Raw genomic sequence first — 25,401 nt, forward strand, 5'->3', positions numbered from 1 at the left:
TGGAAATGAGTGGTGACAAACGGGTGAATGAGAGTGCCAGGCAGATGCTGGGTAAACGTGTAGTCAATAGCTAATTTGTATTCCATAAGAAATGTATGAGGATCCACATGGGATTACTCGAAGAAATTATAGCTAGCTATCTGAAGATCTGAAATTATAGCTACACCTATCTAAAGGTCTTTTATAAACATTTGTAATTCAAGAGTGTTGACAATTATGACGGCCTCGAACAGTTAATTTTTAACCCCTTGCAGTATTTCGACGAGTCTGACTTGTGACGCATTCGTACTTCAACTGTGATCAATTTTACACGATTTTTCAATATGATTCAATTTGGAGTTCAAATCCAATTATGATTTGCATAGTCAACGATTGCACAATACAAATTAATATAACATTTCAAGTTTCTTTATTGATTTAATATTGTAACTGTAAATAGTTAGTTCTGACTGACGCACTGACGGACGCACTTATTGACATACCTGACAAATCATAAGGTAAGGGGCCGAAAAAGAAGAATACCGCGGTTGTGCATTGGTTGTGAATAAAGAACAGATATTCTCTACAGAGTTCTCTAATTTAATTTCTGTAACTTAAGCAATCCTTAAAATATTTATAGTCACTGTAGTACTTTGGGAATTTGAAAATTTGTAAATTTGATAATATGAAAAATGGAAAGATTTGGGAATTTAAAATCTGTTAAAATGAGAGATCTGACCAACCATAGGATGAATTTACTTATTATATTAATTGAGTGTAATAATAATTTTAGTATATTTGATTTTAAATGAAAGAACATGGATTACATCTTTGTCTACGCTAATGCCAATTGTAAGGTAAAACGAGAGAACAATTAAAGAAAATTTGAAGTCGTGAAAATTTTATTCGAATTAGGGTAATTTAGGAATTTAGAAATATGAAAACGTAGGGATTTGAAATTGTCAAAAATTGATCCGGAGATTAGTGAATTATGTATATTTAGGAGTCTGGAAATTTAAAAATATAGGAATTTGAAATTGTCGAAATTTGACTTGGAGATTAGTAAAATATAGAAATTTAGGATCTTGTGAATTTAAAAATTGGAAAATTTTGAATTACAGAATTTTGAGTTATGAAGACTAAGAATTTAAAGATTTGAAGAATTTTGGAATTTCTAATTTTGGAGGTTTGGAAATCCAAAAATTTCAATCTTTGATAAATTCGACGATTTGGAATTCTAAGAAATTGTAAAACTAACAAAATTTGAAAATTTGGAAATTGTAAATTTAAGTGTAAAAATTTAAAAAATGGGAGTTTTGAAAATTTGAGAAATTACAGAAATTTCTAAACTTATCAGAGATTCAGAAATCTAAGAATTTGGATCTTGACAAATTTTATAAATTCGACAATTTGAAAAATTCAGAGATTTTAAAACTAAAAAATTTTGAGGATTTAGAAATTTAGAAACCAGTAAATGTGAGAATATAAAAACCAAAACATCTAAAAATTAGGAGATTTGTATATTTTAGAATTTTGATAATTTTCATAACTCAAAAAAAGAATTTTAGGAATTTGAAAGTATACGCATTTGAAAAGATAAAAATTAAAAAATTTGAAAATTCAGAAATTAAATCATTACAATTTAGAAATTATAAAATTAAAAAATTTGAGTATTTAAGAATTTCATAATTTTCAAATTTTCGTATCTATCCTCATCCAAAGGAAACGTAGGTTTCATTCGAGTGTACAATTGGACGAATTCTCAGAACTATCTTCTCCGTCTGTTGGCTCGTCTGTTGGCATTGTAGCGCGTTGATTATGAGCAATAATGAGACGTTCCGTTTCCCTTAATCAAGCCAGGGAAAGCCAGCACGCGGCGTGTTCGAGTCGTCGAATGTCGAGCGCGATTCTCGATCCAGAGATTCGCCCCCGAAATAATGAGTCTCGCAATCAACGCCTGGAGAAATGTTTACTCTGCAATTACCAGCGCAGCCAACGAGTCAGCTGTGAGCTCCTAGATATGATAGTAGCGTTTCTATGTTATACTTCAAAAATTCTGTTATGTTAGAATACTTCATTATTAATATATTAATTAAACAAGGAAAAAGAAAAAGATAGTATTATGTGCTAGTATTCGAGATTATTATAATTATTCTAAATTACATGTAGTTGAAAGGAAAAGTAATTCTATTATTTGAAACTTTAGTTTTAATCTATCTTCGTTGATATAGTTAAATTGATACCATTAGAGTATTGTATGTTTCTTAATTTTATTTCAATTTTGTTTTGAAAGGTAAGATGGATTTCAGGTTGCAAATTTCGAATTGTTGAATGAGAAGATTGGACATCTGGAAATTAATTTGGGGATTTGAAAGTTTGGAAGTGCAAACATTTGGGAATTTAGAGATCGGAATTTGAGATTTTGATAATTTGAGAATTTGAAGATTTAGAATTTGGGAGATATATTGGCAATCGAGCATTTAGAAATTTAAAAATTATGGATAGAGAATTCGGAGACTACTAAACTTATAATTTGAGAATTTAAACGTATAAGAAGTTGGGGATTCAAAATTGGAAAATTTATATATATATAAGAAGTATAACATTTCAAATTCTTAAATTACAGTCAAATTCTTATATTCTTAAATTCCTGCATATAATTCCTGCAGGTACTTTTGCCATATATTCTGAAATTCCTATATCCATATAGCTCTAACTCCAGATAACCCTACATCATCATAACATTAAGAACCGCCCTAATCCAAATAATTACCAAAATATCCCTGAAGAGTTTAAATTGTAAAATTTAATTCAAATCGAAAAGGTCAAATTGTCCCGATATAAATGACACACAGTATCGCCCGGTAAGTGGTCAATAATTTTTTTCTCTCGTAAACTCTTCGATTCGCGTAGTCGCCACGGTCATAAATCTCAATTTAAACCTCTAATACCTTAGCAGAGCTAAAAATATACTGCGGAGAACACCGGTTTCCACAAAACAGGAGAAAAAAAGAGGATCTGATCCGGTCGGATCCGCAACAAAAAGTTCGCGAGCAACGGAAGCGTGATAAACTTGGTCCGCGCGCTTTCAATAAATCAGCGACGCGTCACGAGGATTAAAAAGCGGCTCGGCTTCGAGTGCATCTTCTGATCCATAAATCGCGTGATCCTCGATAAAACAACGCAGCTCGGCAACTTTGTCCGATAGTTCTTGTCCGCGTTCCCGAACAATCGATACGCTTTTCTTACGGGGCAAATGGTCGACGACACTCCAACTTTCCCGCCCTCGGCTCGTTCGTCGGGATCTCCATAAAACGTGCTGAATTCGAAGGAAAATCAGCAGAGTAGCTTTCCGTCAGATTTGTAAGATCGTAAACTCACGGACGGTCCTGACCCCTTATCGCGTCCGCCATTCTTACCCTTTTCTTACCCCCGCCATCTGAACTCACCTCCCTTTCCTATCAGACCAAGTTTTATTATGAAACAATAAAATATGTGAGAATCCGAGTTTCCCGAGGTCCGCAGCTTTGATTTACAGCCAAACTTTTATCGTATCGAGTCGGAAGAAAGAGTGGCCGTACTCTGACCCGGTAATATTGCGGCTTGCATTTTACATTAAAAAGTTCAAGCGTTCTCTGACTCAAGCGTCGTCGTGAAGAGGACGCCGCGCTGCTTCGAGCGTGGAGGAAAAACCGGGAAAAAGTGGAACACCAAGAGTTTCGTCTTAACCGGAATACAAGTACGGTTTCATTATTTTCTGATGAATACTTTGTACCTCGAAGTTACCGGCGTGATTCTGCTGGAAATTCTGGACGGGAATTTGTTTCGAAGGTTAAATTGAGAGGCAATTCGAACGGATATGAAGCTTCTGTTCTGGATTATACTTCTGAGAATATTGATATTCTTTGCTTTAATTGCTTTATTTGATTTAGGATGCAATATTCTCTTAATCGCTTTAATTTATTTAGGATATAACATTCTCTGCTTTAATTCCTTTAATTTATTTAGGGCTGTAATATTCTTCGCTATAATCGCTCTAAATGATTTAGGATGTTAATATCCTTTAATCGATTTAGGATATTAATGTTTGCTTTAATTGCTTTGGTTGATTTAGGGTATTAATATCCTTTAAGCTTCATTCACGAGAAAGTATATTCAGACTCGATTTTAAATGAAGTTACAATAAACCTGTTTGCCACAATCACAGTCTAACACATTTCTTCTTCGCGTGCAAATAAAAATTCGGAAAGGCTTAACAAACAATGAAAGAGTTAGTAATAATACAATAATACAGTTACAATTGATGTAACTCTTCGTTATATTAGCAAACATAAAGCATCGATCACCTGCAGATCGATTATTCAACGTTGAGGAATTCCCTCTACCCAGTGTTCGAAAACAATTATTCGAAAGCTTGAATCTAGAAGCAATTAAAGTACACTTTTGGTATCAATTTCGGTAGCATCAAGCTCGGCGTTTCTCTCGATGTCGATTAAAATGAATAAACCACGATCGGATTTAGCGGCATGCCAACGACTAGAGGCTCGTGGACCGATTTCCAATCCTTCGATTAGTTGCCACTAGAATTTCGCAACGTTAGAATTTCCAGGTGCTCGTTAACGGCCGCTCCAATCGCAAATTCGCGATCGCGAATTTCCGGTGCACTTGCTCGCGCTGATGCTCGGTGTACCGGGATTCGCGCCGGATTACCGGGACGGACGTGCTCCCTGTTCCTGACCAAACTTTCCGCGTGATAATGCGGGAAAGCTGACGTTAATTTTACGCCAGACACGTTAGGATGCGTAATTGTTATCGCTCGAATGGTGCGGCTATTTTCGATTGCATTAGCAGAGGGTCGGTGTTCCGGGAAAATATACAGGGTAGGTCGTATACTGTACACACACTATGAGTTCTTCTAATTTAAAAAAATTTGTATGAAGCTCACGAATTTAGAGAAATTCGTATTAGGTCAATGAAATTAACGAAATTCGTATTAACAAAAGTTCAAAGAAATTCATACTGAAATTCATATAAACTGAATTTACAGAAGAAATGATAAACAGACTTATTTTTAGCGCAGTTTTTGGACCTTGAATTTCAAAACTCTCTTCATGCCAAATAGTACTATATGATGGGATATTAATCTCAGAGAAATTTTAAGAGATATGAGAAAGATGGTTTCTCGTAATTCATAAAATTCCATACATAGAAATAAAATATATTAATGAATTTATATCGTTTGGACTTGTGATTACATCATGTAGGACTATCTATCAATTTGAGTATTTCCCCGGTAATTGAATTGCTTCAAAGACTTCGTCAGTGATTAATAGCAAATGTATTTTCAAGGTGCTTTAGAAAACACCACCCCCACAAATGAAATAGCGGTGAATAATAAATCGTTCAATCTCTGAACAATGAATCGTAGATGATCCATTCAGAAAATACACATCTTACGTGAATTTCAGACACATTCTTTCTTATGTAATGCGCCTTGACTGGAAATCACCAACCGCTTGTATCTCTGTAACTGTACTTATACAAATCTGGAAATTTTACGGGGATTAATGTTTCTAATTGTACTGTGTAGCATAAAAGAGTTTGAAATTCGAGGTACAAAAAATAGACTAAATTTTCACTGTGTTAAAATTCGTACAAGCTCTACGAAATCGAAAAAATTCATACGAGCTTTACGTATTCAGAGTAGTTTTTAAGTAATCATAATTGCAGTTGTTTCAGTTGCATTCAAATATATTATTTGATATATTATAAATATATTATAACAATTTAAATATAGTCAAATACACGTTTCATGATAATAAAAAAAATATGTAAATTTAATTGTGCATAAATATATAGAATAATATATAAAATGTAGTGTCCAAATATTAACGAGAGCCACTGTAAGTTAACTGTAAACCTCTGAACAATTAAAGCTCTTTCTCCATTAACTTGTACGTCGTGACATAGTTCTCGCTCTTTCCCGAGATTCACGTTTCTTTCCGAACGGTAACGTTGTAACTACGATCCAGTTCCAAGCAGTGTACTTCGAAAGAGGCAATTAACGACTGTATATCTATGGACAAACTTTCGAACGATAACCATCGACTCTCCCGTATAGGATTGCAGTTTACACCGGTCGTTATTGCGTCCGACTCGAAGAAAACACGGTCGGAAACGATGTTATCGTTCCAGCGTGAGTACTGTTGCTGAAACTTTGGCCATCTTCGCTTTGCTGTGAAGCGATTAGCTTTAGAGCAAGACGGGGTTAGGAGGGTGACGTACAAATTGGCTCTGCACCCGTAGATCGTGCTCTTGATTTATTGGTATGCACTACGATCGGTAATTGGGTAGCACGCGCCTAAACTGCTTGATCAATAATCTACGACGATCATCAATCTATAATAATCAAGACATTGGAGGCCAGACAATCTTCGTAAATGGCGCCTCCACCGAAAACTTCGAACTTTCTCAATTACTCAATTCCTACACAAATTAATACAAATTGTAATTGCGTTACAATTTTGCACATCAGCTGTCTCATGTCACCATTATTTTATAATTAAATTGTAAAAATCTTAGTAAACCTCAATATAAAATATTTTATCCTACAAAGTTGCTAGTCATTTTTACTGCATTCTTCTTCAAAATCATTTTAAATTCTATTCTGCTTTTTTGAATGTTGGGTTCATAAATGTTTTCCAATAAACTATCAGTTGAATTAAAATTTTCAAGTCTTAAATATCTGGGAATTAAATTTGCTGTAATTAACAATTTATTCAATTAAATGATTTTAAGCTATATATTTGAGCTGTATATTCTTACAAGTCAACTCACTGTATAATCTTATAAGTTGTACTATACAGAATGTCTAACAAAGTATCTGGAAAGAGATTGCAGCTAAGGTGATTCTAAACAAATTTCTCCTTTGCGAAAATAGGAATTGAAGCTTCGTTTTTAAATTATTAACCAAAAACATCAGCCAAGCAGATTACGTGAAGAGCAAGTTAGTTTAACTATTCTTCCAAATTAAATTCAATTTTCCATTAGTAAAAATTTCAACACTTTAAAATATAAAGAAAATGAAATATTTCAATTGAGAATGTAATTTCTTCTATTCGTAGCTACACGCGAGTCCAAATTCAAATACGAATTCAATTCTCATTCTCTTTATCCTGAAGAGATACCGTATCGCATCGGATATCCGGTCTTCCGATTCTTGGCAAGTGTTTGTCTCAAAGAAAGTCGTGAAACGGATTACGATCTTCGTCCTGCATTCAATTTAATTGGGCGTATGAATTCGATACAATCGACGACTCGACAACGAGATCCACTTAGCCTGTTGCTGAGGGCAGTCGACATCAAAGACTATGTTTGCGCTATTGTGTTCCATCGGGTACGGGTAAAATTCATAAATGAGGGGATACTTCAACGATTATCGTATCGTGGTTGAATTAACAGAGGCCAATATTGTTTGAAAACGTCGATCATTTAACAGGCAGCACACGGAGATGGGGTAAATGTGTCTAATATGGAGCTGTTTTTATTTGGATTTGGAAGCTTTGAAATCTGGGAATTTAGTAGAGAATTGAGAAAGTTGGACATTTGAGAATTTTTTATTTCCGGAAATTGGGAAATTGAATTTAAAAATTTGGGAATTTATTTAAGAATTTACGAATTTGAGGATGAGATAATTTTGAAACTAGAAAATTTGGAAAATCGAACTTTAAAAAATTTGAGAATTTTTCAACTTAAAGAATTTAAAAGTGCCTTTAATCGAGAGTTGTAATTTTTTCCAAGAAACGGGTCCCATATTAGGTGACTTCACCCTAAGAGGTGCTAAAAGTGGAGGGGTACAAGATCTAGAGAAAGAGCGATGGTTTAAGCCGTATCCATTTACAAGTTTCAAATCGTTCTGGCAGTCGGAGCCTTTTGAAAGAAACCTTTTACCATTCTCAATAGACGGTAAAATTCTGAAACGCGCTTAACGGCAGCGTGGCTTTTAAACGTTAACATGGCCACTGGTACAATGGCGGGGTCGCATTATGCTTGAGAATCGTGGGGTGAAAAAGGGACAGGGAGGACGAAGGAGAAGAAGTTGGCGATATGAACACGGGGGCAAGACGAAAGGGCGATGAACAGGGAAGAATTGCTCTCTTCCGTCAACGCCTGCCACTTGGAGCCATCAAGCTCCATTTTTCCTCTCGTCAAGGAAATTTAACCCTAGAAAGTCGCTAATACTTGTCCAACTTTGTCGCGGGACCCGACTGGCTGTTACGAGACTGCACCTTGACCCAAACGACGATGAACAACATTTTCGCGTGGATTTGTTCGAAAACGATTTATCCGGATCGTTGAGTCGAACCTGATTTTCAAGTGCCGTTTGCTGCTATTCAGACTCGTGGAAAAATACAGATTACGCGATTAAGTCCTATTGTACACTCACTTTGAAATAAAAAATTGAAACATAAATAAGCAGATGATATAACAGAAATTAATATATAGGACGTCTCGTAACTAGTATAACTGGAAGAGGAATGTAGTTGAGACAATTCTGAAGTTTCTCTTTAAATAAGGTTTCAGGCATCATTTCTGGATAACAAGAAATAATTCTCTGATTGGGTATCCATAATTTAAACATCAAATTGAACCTTATTAAAATTGTTCTAGTATGATCACATTCGAGTTTATGTGTCACAAGTCAGATTCATCAAAATACCTCGAGGTGACCTATTGATTTGAACATTACAACACCAGTTTACATCGAATGTTATCAAATCCTTTATAAACACCAAAACAGTAAAATATCATAAACCAATATGTCTCTAAAACGCTAAAAAATATGTCCACAACATATATCCTCCACCCTACCGCAAGGTTAAACGCCTGAAAGAGCATCTAAATTTCCGGAAGTAGTCGCTAGCCATAATATATCTCCATTCGACATCCCAACTTGATAAAGCCAGCCATAATTTTACGAGTGGGAAAGGAAACGGTAACGTAAAATAGTCAGATAACAGGCAAAACTCTACAGTAATTTCGCGGCGACGGGGCCATTTATGGGTCATTTAAGGTGGTTTCGTGAGGTAAGAAGATAAGGGAAGGAGCAAAGGATATTTCGGGGTGTGTTTTTTATTGAAATGAGCGCATCTGGCGTCCAACGAGGGGTCAGACAGCTGAGCACGCACTTTTTTCCCTCCGCCTCGCGTCGCAGAACCCTTCGTGGAGGCGATTGGAGAGCAGTTACCTCCTCGATGCGAGAATAGGGCTTGTGAGACCCCAGGGTCAGACCACGGAAATAAATCCTCTTATGAAAATTCCGACTCCAGCATCAGTTTTTCTTTCAAAATTTAGTGGACCGCTCGGAGATCGCTGACCGCACTGACCTCGCCACCCTCCAAAGTCTTAAAAACATCCTTGGACGACTGCTTCGAGTGACACGTGGACCAATGATAAAAATAAACGCTTGTCGATATTCCTGGATACGGATAATAATATTTCGTAACGCGTAAAACGAGACGTTATGTCTCATTACGAGCATCGTATTACCATATTTCAGTCGAAAATGCAGGGCGCTGTTGCTGCTCAGGGTCGGCTACACCGACGGTGCATTTCCAAGGGGTGATATGTTTTTAAGGGTGGTACAATATACAAAATTCAAATGTTATTAGTAATAAAAAGAAGTACAAAATATATTATTTATAAGATAGTGTTTATACGAAAGATATTGTTTATGTTTAATTTCAATATGTGGAAGTTTGGGAATTTTGGGAATTTTGAGATTTGTAAATTAAGAGTTTAGGGATGTGAAAATTTGGGAATATGGGAATATGGGAATTTGGGAATGTAGGAATTGGAGGATTTGAGAGTTTGGAGGTTTTTGAATTTGAGAATAAGGAGTAAGGGATTTTTGAGAATTCGGAGATAAGGGATTTTGATAACTGTGATTTGGGGACTCGAGAATTAGGGATTTTGGGAATTTGGGCATTTGAAAATTTGGGAATTTGGAAATATAGAAATTTGGTAATTCAGTAATATGAGAATTCGGGGATTTTTGAACTTCGGAGTTTCAGAATTAGGAATGTTTCAGAACTTGGGAATTAGGGATTTTGGTAACTTATGAATTTGGAGACTTGAGAGTTATTGATTTTGAGAGTTTGAACACTTGTCAATTAGGAGATTTGGAAATTAGAAATTTTGAAAATTTCATAACTTGAAATTTATTTATTACCCAGGGTGACAAAATTCCTAGAACCGCTACTGCTTTCACGAAAGGACACCCCGTAGTGGATGTTTTCGAAAATGTTCTCGCGTTCCAACGAACGTTCCCGTCGAACTTTCTAGCACGAATGGAATTTATAGGACAATGTAATTTCATTTCACGCGCCGTGCTGCTATTTTACACAGTGTTGGTTCTATTATAAATTCATGCGATATTTCGCATACATTGTAGGCTGCATACCGCCCTGACCGAAGACTTTATTCCACGTGCGAAAAGTGAATGAACGGTGGGAATAGTGAGTCGTAATTTTTTAGTACCTCTTGAAGGAGGATGAGTTTGGAATATCCTCAGAATTGATGAATTGCTGTTAGTCGGGAACGTTCTAGAAATATTGGTAGGTGCTATGAATGAATTTAGTGATTTGGAAATTTGCTAATTAAAAATTTTACTAATTTTGATATTTGGAAAAGAGATATTTAGGGATATTTACTAATTGAGAAATTTAGAAGTTTGGGAATTTAGAGATATTGGTATTTAATAATTTGAAAATTCGGCAATTTAGAAATTTAGAGCTGTGGACAATTATTAATTTGAAGATTTGAGAATTTAGAGATTTAAAGCTGTGGACAATTACTAATTTGACCATTTGCAAATTCGGAAACTTAGAGATGTGGAAATTATGCTATTTTACGATTCAGAAATTTGGAAATATAGAAATGCGAAAATTTTACTAATTTGTAAATTTAGAGATGTGGAAATATACTAGTTTGAATCATTTAAAATTTGGGAATTTAGAAATATGCAAATTTACTAATTTTAAGGTATAGTAGTTTATAATCTAAGAGATATATTTTAAATTAATAATTTGCTAATTTGAAAATTTTTTAATTTGACAATTTTGAAATATAGAAATTTTAAATTTCAGTACTTTGTAATTATGAAATCATCGAATTTTCAAAATTGCAAAGTCTCAAGACTTAGAAATATACGAATTTAATTACACACTTCCTAAGGAACATTCAAAACTAAATTCCGCAGTTAAGTGGTCAAAAATTAGGTTAGATTTGTAGGTTAGATTTTAATTTTTAATTGTTGTATATTTATTGACACACAACATGTATATTTTATGTATTATATTTTATATTACATTCTTTTCTTTTATTTCGTTACTATTTTTACTTAAATTTGAATATATCATATTTTACATTGTATTACATTGTATTTCTTCTCTTCTTTATTATATTAATTTAAACTTTAATGTACCATGTTTTATATTATGTTATATACTGTCTTTTCTCTTCAACGCTGATTTTATCTAAACTTTAATACATCATATTTTATATTCTATTGTATATTATTTTTTCTTTTCGGTGCTAATTTCATGTAAATTTGAATGTATCGTATTTCACATTATGTTACATTCTATTTTTTCTCTTCAACGCTGATTACATCTAAACTTAAATACATCATATTTTATATTATGTTACATTCTATTTTTCTTTCCGGCGCTAATTTTATGTAAACCTCAATGTATGGTATTTCACATTATGTTGTATTATATTTATCCTTTCCGTCGCTCCTTCATTCAAAGTTAAATTCGTGTCTTATTTACTCTAAGTGACCATAAAAGTAAAAGACATGTTTAATCTTAAAGCACGCTATAAAAGCCGAATAATATTAGCAAGGTTGAATGATCGTCTCTGTTGGGTCCTCATGTCCGAGCGCAGTGTGCACGTTCGTCAGACACGAACAGGAAGTAGTTAAATGTTACCGGTGTCAGGACGAAGCCTTTGTGTTGAGAGAGTGCTCAGGCTCCGTGGAGTTAGCCGACTGGCAGAGTACTATAAATTACATAAATGAAGTATGCCCCTTCTTCGCTCAAACGAACGTCTTGCCAAGTTTATAACTTAATCACTGGTGCTTTTCATGCCGGAGCAGCTTGACGGTTGGGGGAGACTGGTAGACAGTGTAAGTTGTGGACAAAGGTGTCTGTAGAGGGCGAAGGATGCTGGATAAGAAAAATTCCATGGAAGAAAAATTCAATTGAAAAAAAGGAGATTGATGAAAGCAAAGTACAGTTGTGGGTAATCGACTCTGAAGGGCTATTTGCCGTTTTATTGTTATCGCGGTTCTTTTAAGGACTCGATTAATCTTAAATCGGCAATTTTAAAGATCTTTTATTCTTCAATCTTCGTCGTATACGATCTCTTAAAAATGTGATATGAAATTAATAGGTTGAGAGGAGGATAATTTAAGTGTATTGTAATTGTAGCTTATTTTAATATCATTCAGATTTTCCAAGTATTTGGTGTGTAGATACATAATATTCTTAATACTCTTTTTTTAAGCCTTTTTAATGAGTATTTCAAATTAGCATATGAAGAGTTAGGTTAGCATATATGAATATGAATATTTATCTATTTATTTAGTAGGTATAGTATTTAGTTAGTAGGTGCAATGTTGCTTAATCAATATATAAAATTTTGTTTTGATTTAGTATAATGTACCCACTATGATATTTGTCTTCCAAGAAATCTTAAAAAAAATTGTCAATGTACACTATCTATTTATTATACAAAATAATCCTTACATCAATTACTTTATAATATTTTAAAACATGTACAGACTATTTATTTAATGTTCTAATTAAAACTATTTGAAAATATGAACCTGATGAATAAGTTTTAATATAGTGTTGGATAATACAGAAAGAGCGTGTAGTTTAATCAAGGCATAGATTGCAAATTTCTTCTTGGTTTGATCAATTTTACACCGTACATCAAATTTATATTGCAGTGCTGTATTATTGCCATATTCTGTTCAAGTTACGAGTCACTTAATCTTACATAATTTGTAAGGTAATACGTATTTTATGGTGGGTGTGAAATGTTAAATTTATAAGTGCGAATAAAGTACATGAAAGTAAAATGAATAATAAAGTGTCACAATTTTAGGAGAATGTAACTTGAATTAATAGGAAACTGTATACGAATATTTAAGATTTATAAACTTTATTGTACTGTAAAACGAAATATATTTTGCCTGTCTTCGTTTTATTAACCGTTTTCAAGAGATGTAATAGAAAAGTATAATTATTCTTTTTTTTTAATGGGTTTGTTGAAAAGAGGTACAATTGAAATAATTATTAATTTTAACAGTTTTAACTATGATAGCGCTATTAGTAGTAATAAAAAAATTTGTTATGTATGTTATGATAAATTGTAATATAAGTAACTCAATAAGCATACTGTATAAATATTGTGCTTATCAAGTATTATCCAAATACTCAAATCCATTCCTAATAAATCCAAAATTTCCCTTCCCCCACTTTTAACACTCAATATTTACCGTTACAAGTATTACATAAAATATCCCCTCCATTACATTAAAGTAGAATAACTGCTTCCCCTACAATTTCCTAATTACCTTACGTAAAATACCCTATCATTTCATCCCGCAACCCTCACTTAAATACGCCATAATTTTCTCAATTTACTTTCCCGGTAATTATTTCCACAACAACTTCACCTCGCTCAGATAGTACAAATAATCCCACGCATCGGCATTACCGCCCGGTGTCGGATGCCGCGCAAACTTTGATCTTGCCTATGAACCGTCGTAAATAAATAAGGGCGTAAATTAAGATCGATCGGCGTTAATTACACGAACAAACTGTTGGACGGCCGTGTCGTCGTGCGCGGCTCGTCCCGGCGTAATTTAATTCAGCCCGAGCCCTATCCATTTCCGGTGTAAAATTTAAGAGAGAAGGAAAACGCTCGAAGAATCGCGAGCTGTCGGCTCGCATTCAGCTCCGGTATCCATCGGCTGTGTTTAATTACGAGTCACCCGACGTAGTTTCGCTGGCTCGCCGACTTCTTCAGCACGGAAGCTCTAACTCCTGCTGGTTATCTTAAGCGACATCGCGCGCTGGATTCGTATAACTCGCTCGGCTGCCGGATAACTCGAATTACTATGCCTCGCGATAGAAAGAGAAAGAGAGGAAAGATCGTGGTGGCTGAAGCGACGGCGGGACCAAGGGGGCGAGATTAAAACACCTGGAGACCAATGCAAAGTTTTTAATAACCCTTGATGCTTGATTAAGTTATGACTCTTCGCCGGCTCATCGTCTCTGGCGTCCTTCTCTTTTCTCTTGTTCTTCGTCCTCCAGCGAAATAAATTTCGAGCAGAAATGCTTAGACCGCGTTCGAGTGGAACGGGACTTGCCGGGAAGGGTTGGCAAGGAAACGAAACTCGTCCGACTCTGCTGAATTAATGGAAGATCCGTCGGGATAGTTATCTTCGCGGCGGTGAACGCGTGGAAGTTACGTTAACTCGGACGTTCTTGAACGCCGACGAATTATGGCGAATAAAGTGCCGTTCAGCGAGATCGCACGACATGTTTAACCCCCTCGTCATATTTTGGCGAGCGAGAACCACAGACAGTTAGAGTGTGATAAATTTTACTTGAATTTTTAGTACGTTTTAGTTTGATGTTTAAGTTCAATTGTAGTTTGCATAGTCAATTGTCGTTAGATATAAAAGATAACGGTTTAACTTTCCTTATTCGTTTTAATATTGTAGAAGTGGATAAGACAACCCTGCTTCTGACGCGTAAGGAGCTAATCCAGATTTCTGACTAGAAGGATTATGGCCACAATTGGTCAGGTTAGAAAAATGGATATCTAGTCTGGTACCTAGACTTACACGTATTTTCAATGGTACGAACTATTGCTTCGTATGATCAATCACAATTGAAAACAAAGAAAGTACAATGACAGCCGACAAATGTTTCGAATAGTCTCCTCAAATGTCGTAAGTCACATTTGGTCTGTTCAAGATGAGGTTAGATGGTGCGTCCCTCAAACCTGGATCAACCCTCTACGCGCCAAGAACAGTGTTGTCGAAAGTAGCTGGTTCCGTCTAACGCATCTAACAAATTATACAACAAGAAAGTTTGATAAAAGGTTCTACATGAATAATTAAATAAAAGTTAGTAAATAAAGGTTGGACATGAAATATTTACTTAACCTATCATTTTTCGACAAGTGTGACAGACAGAGCGATTTAATTATTTTTGTACTACTAAGTAAGTAAGACAAAGAATGTTCAAATGTTAAATTTATTTTGGATATGGTGATCATTCAAGGAGAGGTTGTATTTAAAATTAAACTTGAAATTCGAATGTGGCGAAAATATGAATGAGATTTGTCATATTTCAACAATTAGGTGCGTCATATGTGGGACACGATATCATATGGATTAATACAGAAGCTTGTGAAATTTATAGAATTTTTAAGTGTAAATTATGCAAGTTTTTAATACAGCATTTTTTTAAATACTTACAAGCATCAACATCGTTAGGAAATATTTTGAAAGAAATTACATTGTCACTATTACCTTATTGAAAAAATAAAATTAGTTTTTTTTTTTTAAACTATGAAAAATAAAATAAATATTTTCGGAATTTATTAATACATATATTAAAAATGTGAAAAATAATTTTTCAACATTATTTGTTAAATTCTGAGTAAACCCTCTTGAGATCGTAGTGTTAAAAAGATTAGATACTCAAACGGTGTACATGATATCTCACGACCCAGTTATCTGAAATCAAGGAACAATATTTTTTCTTGAAGCTATCGCTAGAGTTATCGAACAATAACAAAAATTGGCTGATTGGTTCATGTTTTTATAAAAAGTTTCAACAATTCGCACCTTTCCTAATAAATTTTAAATAGGGTATCCATTTTTTAACCAAAACTTTTATTTTAGGATCTTCAATTTAATTAAAAATTACGCAATGAGGATTACTACAACACACAATGTAATTTTAACACAAAATACAATTATAACAATTATAATTTGAGTCAATAATAATTTCTGGAAATATTATAATTTTATCCAAACTCCAATAAATATATTACAATAAGTTTGTAATAAATGTATTAAAATAAAATAACAAGTAATAACAAGTAGTAGCAACTTCTCGTGTCAACTTTATTATTTCAAATAAGTACTTTAACTCAAATAAAAACCTTAATTAACTCAAATGTTATTTGAAGACGTTTCATTTGAAATCCGCATAAAATGAAATTGTACAAGGTTTAAACGAGATATAAAATTTTATAAAAAATTTGATATTATGACTCGATTGCAACATTCTTGTACAAGTTTAATATTTAGTATTTGCCAATAAACGAACATTGTAACCACAAGTATCGGTTATTAAGGAACATCTATTCTTTCTGTTCCAGGCTTCGGCTTCGTCACGTTTCAAAGCGAGGACGTGGTCGACAAAGTCTGCGAGATTCATTTCCATGAAATCAACAATAAAATGGTGAGTCACCAGTCAGCCAACAAAGCCTGTTTGTCGAATGAAGGGAGTACTCTCTCTCTCTCTCCACCACTAACCCACAGAGGTGGTATCAAACGGTATTTGCCTTCCGCTTTCCGTCTGCGGATACGGCGTCGAGCGGAATTAATTTTCCGTATAATTGAGAAGGGCTGCCGTGGTTATTTGCATTTGACACGTACGCACGTGGAACACACGTACACCCACGCATGATCACATCTAGCCTAGACCAGTCCATAGATCATACGGTGGAAGACGACAAGCGGGTACTGGAAAGTCCGTCATGGTGGAGATCACACGGCTCCTACGGTAATAGACAGTTCTGTTTGTCGTCTACCCCCACTGAAATTCCTCCTCGATCAAGGATTTACCGGATACCACTTCTAGTTACCCATAAATCCATCGCCTAGACCATCGCGATTCTGTCAATAACTCATTGAAGCTTTCCTCCAACGTTAGCCACTTGCCGGCACAAAACTACCCCTCTATAATGATATTTGACTGAATTTATACTGATTAGCCGTCGTTAGATTATTACTCTACAACAAAGCATTTTGACATGCAATAGTAACAGGAATAAGAATTTCAAATAAATAGAACACTAAAATTTGTGCGAACGAAATAATGAAATTGATGCAACTTCATTTTTATTACAATAGTTACTTTCAAGTTTCAGAAATAAAAACCAGTAATTATTCTTATTGTGGTCTCTTGTTAAGCTGCATAAAATATACTATGAAATTTTTGTGTTTCGTTAAACATAAATGTATTGCATATTTTGAATTTTGCTACATATAAATTGCAGACTTTGTATTTTGGAAAATATAAATTAATTGTAAATTTTGTAACAAACGAAATTATTGAAAATATTTCTTGCTTTCAGTGTACTCATTATTGCTAGTGTAATTCTATACTCGTCAGCTTTATTCTAACAAAATATCGATACATGTTACATACCAGTAGGATGAAATTACAATGCATAAATTATTATCTGTGTGTTATTTATTGCCGTTCATAATATCGTATGTATCTACATATAGTTTTCATAGCTGTTATATTATTACTATTGGCAATAAATAATATTTGAATCATAATTTGTGAGTTTTAATTTGTGAATTATATTCTAACCTAAATCGATATGTTTAACGAACGCATCGTTAGTTCATTATTTATTACTCCTCGTTTCAACCTGCTGGTATTAAATAAATATTAATATGTAGGTATCAAGCAGATGTCGATCTTTGGTCGTATCGAACTGGTATCGATATTTTTAATCCATATCTTTGAATACGTATCAAATTGGTATTAATACGATCTTGTACAGATATGTATGTCTTCAAGTATTCTTTTTGATACCTCTGCATTTAAAATGTATCGATATTAGATCGAATTTCAAAATCGATATTATCAGTCGCATTATTAACCATACCTTCTGTAAGTATCAAATAAGTATCGATATTTTCAATCGGTATTAAACCTGTATTGATATTCTCGAATAAGTAAACAAATGTCGATCTTTCAGTAGATATCGAACAGATATCGATATTCTTGGTCGGTACAAAACCTTTAGATATCAAGTACTTATCGATGGACTCCCATACCCAAATATCTTAAAATATCGACTCTGTTGATTAGCGTCACAACTAATACGTATCACAGTCACATCACTACCCCATATTTTCTGTACCAAACAAGTAACAACATTTTCTATAGGTATCACACCAGAATCAATATCTTCGGGTAGTTGTTAAATAAGTATCAATATTTTCGATCGATATCAATACATTCTCACATGTACTGTCGACAACCCTCAATTTGGCGCGTAGCCAAATGGCCATAATAACTCAGTTGCTACACCCTGAACATTTCCAGCGTGATGTACCGACGTGAGACAAATAATAATAATAATAGTAATAATAATAACAACAACTGTATCATACAATTCGCGGTTTTTCATTCACTCTTGAGAGGTTTCCTAATTGTCCTTGTTCTTTATGTTAATTGAACCCCTCAAGCGAATTGTACCTACTGGAGCGTCTACATTATACCAGTAACAGCTGCCAATACCCTTGCAAAGTACACGAATTTTTTAGTTACTTGCTTTTTCTGTCTATTGTTGACAAAGAAGGCGAGGGAGGAAAGAAATCATTTTCTTTTACCAATGACATATCTGGCACAGGCAAAGCAAGGGACGCAAAAATTCGACTATCTATTGGTAAGGCTACTGGCGCCAATTATTATTGGCATAATGTAGACGCTCTCTACGGTCGAAAATACGTGTGAGTTTAGTGATTCTCTAGTTTGACCAATTGGAGCAGTATCACGTGTGACCTTTTTTCCTTTAACGTGGAGAAACTTTGCACAAGCATATCTTGTGGGTAGGACATGGGAGTATATGAGCTTCCTACTCACTAAAACCTCACGATGCAACTGGCATCGACAAGGAGACCTATTATGACGTATTCCACCCCTTATGTGCGCCTATCCCATAGGAGTCGCAAGGACCCAGAATACCCACACCGCCGGTATTAGCCATAACTGGTGCCAATTCGGATCGCGTGCAATGACGTCCGAGTCCCTCGACACCTGCATCATTTGACACCTACACGCCAAGTTGAGGATTGCCTACAGTAAAGTCTTCGACCGATTCATTTTGATACATCCACACATATCGATACCAGATCCATCTTCAACATCAATCACATCAATAACCTGTCTCGGAAGATTGACTGATCGATGTCTATTAAATTTCAAGGTCGAGTGCAAGAAAGCACAGCCGAAGGAGGTGATGCTCCCGACGAACCTGGCGAAGACGCGAGCGGCCAACAGAGGCGCATACGGTGAGTTGGTGATGGTCGCAACACCCACTCCCACCACCTATCGTTACGCGCCGTATCCCCTGCCGACGGCCGCTGCCGCTGCTGCACATGCAGCTGCAGCAGCCACCGCCGGCACATCCCACCACCACTTGCTCGCCCCGATCGTCGCTACCGCCGCACCGAACGCGGCCGCTACCTATCAGTATGCCGCAGGTGCAACCGCACCTGCGGCTGCGGCTGCGGCCACCACCGCGGCTGTCTACGATGTCAAGAGGGCACTCGCTGCTGCGGCTGCGGCTGCGGCCGCGGCCTCATACAGGCCTCACCCGGTCGCAGCAGCAGCAGCTTCTAGAGCCGCCACTCTCACTTATTCGATGAGCGACCTGTTGGGAGTACAGGGTCTCGACATGGGTGCCGTTTACCATCCGATACCTACCATTGGTCTATGACCCACGATACTCACGCCCCTCTCTAGGCCACAGTAGCCTGCTATATGTATCGAGGGGTACAGTTCAGAGCGTTCTTTTCATTTTCCTCGAGGTCTCGTTTTAGTGTAGCGCTCGTTTTGGTGGATCGACAGGGATAGTCGTTTTAGGTTCGTAGGGTTACGAAGTATTTGAGGATGAGGGATTTTTTGGTTAGGTTTGATAAGGGTTGCGCGGTGACGGAGATTTGATTTGCGACGGATTTTGGATGGTGGAAGAGTGATACTTTTGTGAAAGTTTGATGGAAATAAGAGAGAAAATGTTTATCGGGTTTTGATACATTTGCTATTAATTTTATTGGTTGGATTGTTGCTCGAGTTTTTGAGTTTTAGAATTTATAAGTTTTTGCGGAGGTTTTCAAGATTGGTGATCTTAAAAACTTGAAATTCTCAGATGTACAGATATTGAGTTTCCTAGGTGATAGAATATTTGAAAACTCAAATTTCCGAACTTTTAAATTCTCTATTCAAATTTGTCAATTCCCAAATTTCGAAGTCCTCAAATTCTCAAGTTTTGAAACATTCTAATTCTCAAATTTTCAAATTCTGAAATTCTGAGATACCTATATTACTATATTCCTAAATCGCTAAATTATCTAATGCCTAAGTTCAAAAATTTTTCAATTCTTCAATTTTGCAGTTTTTCCATTCTTCAATTATGCAATCCTGCAGTTTTTTAATTCTTAAACTCCTACATTTCCACATTCTCAACTTCTTAAATTCCTATATTTTTCCAAAATTAATAATTTCCCAAATTTCCAAGTCCTCAAATTTACAAACATCTATATTTTCAAATTTTGCAATTTTTTAATTTTACTCGAATATCTCACTTACTCAATCAATGTATGCAATACAATTTCTACAAAAATATTACTTTTACACTGTGCAACTAAATCCGAACCAAATCACCATCTCAAATGCCGTGTATTTCCCTAAAAAATTAATAATAATCATCATGGTGTTCGATTCAGTGTGCCAAGAAATTACGAACGGTACAAATCTGGAAATGTAGACGCTTTCGATAAGTTTTTTACAGCGTTAAGTGCAAGGGAAATCTGATTCGCTGATTAAAAATGGAAACATAAACACGTTTGTATGATATATTTCAGTTCGTGGTTAGTATTTTGATACATAATTTGTAAATATTATTTAATTCTATTTGTATCGTCAAAGGTCATCGTTTCAACGAAATACGTGCCTTGTACGGCACGTCGAACATTCCTTAAGACCCGTCGCCTTCGTTTTGCAGAAAGTATTAGCGTAAATTGTTTCGCTATTCGTTTCCGATTCGACATCGTATCGAAAGTGCAATAACGGTAGCTGTAGACAAAATCATTCCTTTATATTTCTGGGATTCGAGTGTGAGAATAGGCGAATTCTAACGAAACTGCTTGAGAAGCTCAGTTCAGTATAACTGTGATCGTAGTGAGAAGATAAAAAGGGATACAAAAGATATAAAGTAGTAGTAGTAATAGATCTGTTCGGCAGAACTTGGTTAGTCACCTATGTGGCCTCATTTTTCTCGTAGCCAAAGATGTAGGTGTTATAGCAACGAAACAAACGCATCGCAAAAGACTGGTAGTGATTTAATAGTTGACTAGACAAATAGTAGGACAATAAAAAGGTGTTCAAATTTGTAGAGGCAGAACGAGCTCGTTTCGGTGAGATACATCGAACATATTTTTCATAAATATACTCCTCCTCTGTGTAAATTAATTTCACTGCGTATTTAGGATACAGTTCTAAATTGTCAGAGATGAACGTGTTCGGTAGAATAGGTGAATGCTTGCAAAGGGACAATCAAAAGGACATTCTGATTGCAACTTACAATCATCAAAACCTTGTAAAATATAAACGTTAGTATTTCTGAAAAGAGGAGGAGAAGTTATCGAAAATAGAATAAAATTAAAAGATGTAGTCACCTTGATATTTAGATATGTGTAGTTAGTGATGGGTAACTGGGTGAGCGGAGAGTTTGCGCAAAGATGTGCATTCGTGAATGTGGAAAATTAGAAACTTGCAAATTGTATGTTATTGAATTCTTTAAAAGTCACAAGATTCTTTTAAACTTTGTAGATTGAACATTTTTATATTTTTCTGTTTGCATATTTATACATTTATAAGTCTGTAAATTTCTATAATAACTACATTCTTAAATGTTTGAATAAATAAATTGAAAAATTTTTTCTTTTGAGAATTAGAGATTTTATCACTGTTTTATTTCCATGCATTTCAATTGTTGAATTGAACTGATTTTTTAAATGAATTTTCAAATTTCTTGAATTTTTAAATGTAGAAGATAAGCAATTTTAAATGTGAAAAGTGGAATTTCAGTTTTTCTAAGGTTTCAATATCCTGAATTTCTGAATTTTTAAGTTTACAAATTAAACAATTTGGTACTTTAATGTTTCGAAATTTATGATCTTGGTAATGAATAAATTTTTAAACTTAAAAATTTCGAAGTTAGAGAATTTACAAATTTGAGAAATCAGTATTCGAACATGTTTTACTTTGAGAATTTTTTAATTTAAATATTTGAAAATGATTAAATTTGAAATTTGTATGATTTTTTAAATTTATACAAGTTGGATATTGACAAGTTTAATATGATGTATTTCTAAATTTTCTATATAAACTTGTAAATTCAGAAATTTAATATATCAAGATTTCTAAATATCAAAATTAAAAAATTAGAAATTTCAGAATTTTCAGATATTAAGCTTTCGAATCTCTATATTTTCAAATCACTCATTTTTTAATTGCTAGTTTGAAAATGTGAAGTTCTTAAATTTCTAAATTTCTCTATATTTTTATTATTTTGAATTTCTAAATTAAGTTTCTAATCTAATAACCTTATAAATTTCAAAAGTTTCTAGATTTCTAGATTTCTGAATTTCTGAATTTCTGGACTTCTAGATTCTAAATTTTTGAAATCATAAATCTGAAAATTTCCGGAGTTCAAATTTCTAATTTTCTTAATATTTAGATTTGGAAATTTTAAAATACCTAAATTCGTCAATTATTCAGTTTCTAAAGTCCTAAATTAGAAATTTCAAAAATCCGAAAATTAGTACTTCAAACTTACCAGAAGTCTAATTCTTGTACTTATAATATGTACATATTATAATGTAACCTTGTACTTAAGTTACAAGGTTTCTACATTCGCTAGCTTGAAAAGTCTATAAATTTCAATTATCCTAAATATAAAGTTACATATCTTAACATTAAACACGTCAGTGCTAAACTCTTCACTGATTCCGTACCTACCCATCACGGCACATCTCGAAACACAACATATCTCTGCCTGGAACGACTCGCGTTCGTAACAACACGTCAATTGATTCGTAGATTAGCGAAGCTCGTAGCAGTTCGAGATTTTAAAGTATCACTCGTTTGCGGGATGTTAAGTAAAAAGACAAGAGAAGGAAAGAAAATAGTATGACAAAAATCGTTGTACGCTGTTCAGAGGAAAATTGAGAGTCGTTTGCTCGGTTCGAAGAGGGCGCCCGTTGTCGAGATCATAGATCGCAAGAGAATCCCAACGAGAAAAGAAAGGAGGAGCACGGGGAAGAATAAAGATAGAATACATTCCCAGGTAGCGGCACGCCGTGTATTATATCCCAGAAGAAGGTGAATTTCTGATTTTCGCGAGATGATATGTCGAGAGACATAAATAATCCGTGAATGGTGAAGGCGGATAGCGCGTCGAGAACGCGCGGCAAATGGTCGGCGATAAGCATTTCTCATTCGTCGCGCCTTTCAGAGTATTTTTCGCAATGAATTTCATGAAATTTCATAATATCGAAACGTAACAGCCACGTACTCCGGTGTACGATAGAGGAGAGCAAAATTTTAGTGAAAAGAGAAAAAGACGCGATATCAAACAGCGCTATCTGTATGTATATGAATGCACGCGCGAATTTGTATACATACATATAGCGTGAGTGTATATATTTACGCTATATGTCATTTACGTAAATATATATATAACGTGTGTAATTATATGAATATACAACGCGTACCTAAAAAGAAGAAAAGGGAGATGAAAAAAAAAGTATCTATTATAATGATCCATTCTAGATAACGAAAGATTATATACATATATATATTATTTATATATATCTATATATATATTGTTTTGTATCTACGTATTTGGTAAACGCAATATAGTATTTGATATTGATATCGATATATTTTGTGAGAGCCGCATTACAACCTTCTAGTTTTTGTAATAGAACTACAGATTATACATATCGGAGCATATCTATATTTCTATTTATACATATATATATATACATATCTAGGTAATTAGGTAAACATTTGTGTTGTTACAAACCTTAGTTACTTAATGAGACTTTTTTAGGTGAAACTAGGTTTGAATTAGTTAGAGCGAATATAATTTTTAACAAATTACTATACTATGTATACGTTCCTACCATTGAGACTACTAGTTAACTATAGCTTTTTGGGAAGTCACTATAATACCGTTAGTTTAGAATATATTCTAGGTATTTCGGCGTGGAATATCTTCGGCCATCTCTTTCGAATCGATCTTTGTTTCATTGGGCTGGATTATGTACGAAACGAATATGAAAAGGAGTGCCGCAGAAAATGTATATTGATAGATTTATCAAGAAGATTTTTTCAGTCTTCTAAAAATTTAAAGACTGAGATATTATGGCCACAAAATGAAATTCAATTCAAAGACATTTTAAGAGAATAAATAAAAAAATTTTAAAGTTTCAAGATTTAAAAATTTCAGAGTTTTAAGCTTTTTAAGATTGTAAATTTAAAAATTTCTAATTTCTAATGTTGAAGAGTTTGTAGAAAAAGTTGTGAAACAATTTACAATTTCAAAATTCTGAAGGTTCAAACTGCGAAAGTCAAAACTGTAAAGTTTTACACCAGAAATTCTCAGTCCTATAATTCAAAAATTGTAATAGTCCCAAAATTTAAGTGTATGAAAGTGTTACAATACAAAAGTTTCAGAATTCTAAAAATCTGGATTTCAACAAGGGTAAAGTTCAGCACAATGTCCCAGATTCAGAAATGCCAAAGTTCAAAAATTAAAAAATTCCCAAATCACACATTTCTACCATTGCAAATTATCGCGTTTTCACTATTTCAGTCTGAAGTCCAAAAATTGTAACATTTCAAAACCTTGATTGTTCAAAGATTCAAAGATTCAAGGATTCAAGGATTCAAGGACTCAATAATTCAAAAATTCGATTATTGAATGATTCAACTACTCAAATATTCAGAAATTCAAGAATTCAAAAGTTCAAAAATTTACAAATTCCAAAATCCTCAATTTCTAAATTGCCAAAGTTACCATTTTTAAACTAGTCCATATTACAAAATTTCAAAATTTCACAAAAGTCCAAAATTGGTAAAATTCCAAAATGTCAGAAAATTCAAGAATGTCCTAAAATCAAAAAATGAAAAAATTGAAAAGTTTTCACGTCTCGAATTTCCAACGTCAAAAAACGAACATCTTAAATTCCCAACATTTCAATATTGCATTTCGAAGAATTGAATTTCATTT

General features: G+C 34.3%; 1 protein-coding gene across 6 annotated transcripts in view; it reads left to right on the forward strand.

Moving 5' to 3' along the window:
* Window positions 1-25,401, forward strand: part of Rbp6 (RNA-binding protein 6) — a 1,376,067-nt gene that overhangs the window by 1,259,559 nt on the left and 91,107 nt on the right. For all 6 annotated transcript variants that reach the window (XM_076538305.1, XM_076538303.1, XM_076538302.1 and 3 more), the window contains 2 exons: window positions 16,456-16,538; window positions 19,309-19,393. In XM_076538305.1, coding sequence (XP_076394420.1) covers window positions 16,456-16,538; window positions 19,309-19,393 — 168 coding nt within the window. The remainder of the gene's footprint in view (window positions 1-16,455; window positions 16,539-19,308; window positions 19,394-25,401) is intronic.

This window comes from Megachile rotundata, chromosome 12 (assembly GCF_050947335.1).
Source record: "Megachile rotundata isolate GNS110a chromosome 12, iyMegRotu1, whole genome shotgun sequence".
NCBI lineage: Eukaryota > Metazoa > Arthropoda > Insecta > Hymenoptera > Megachilidae > Megachile > Megachile rotundata.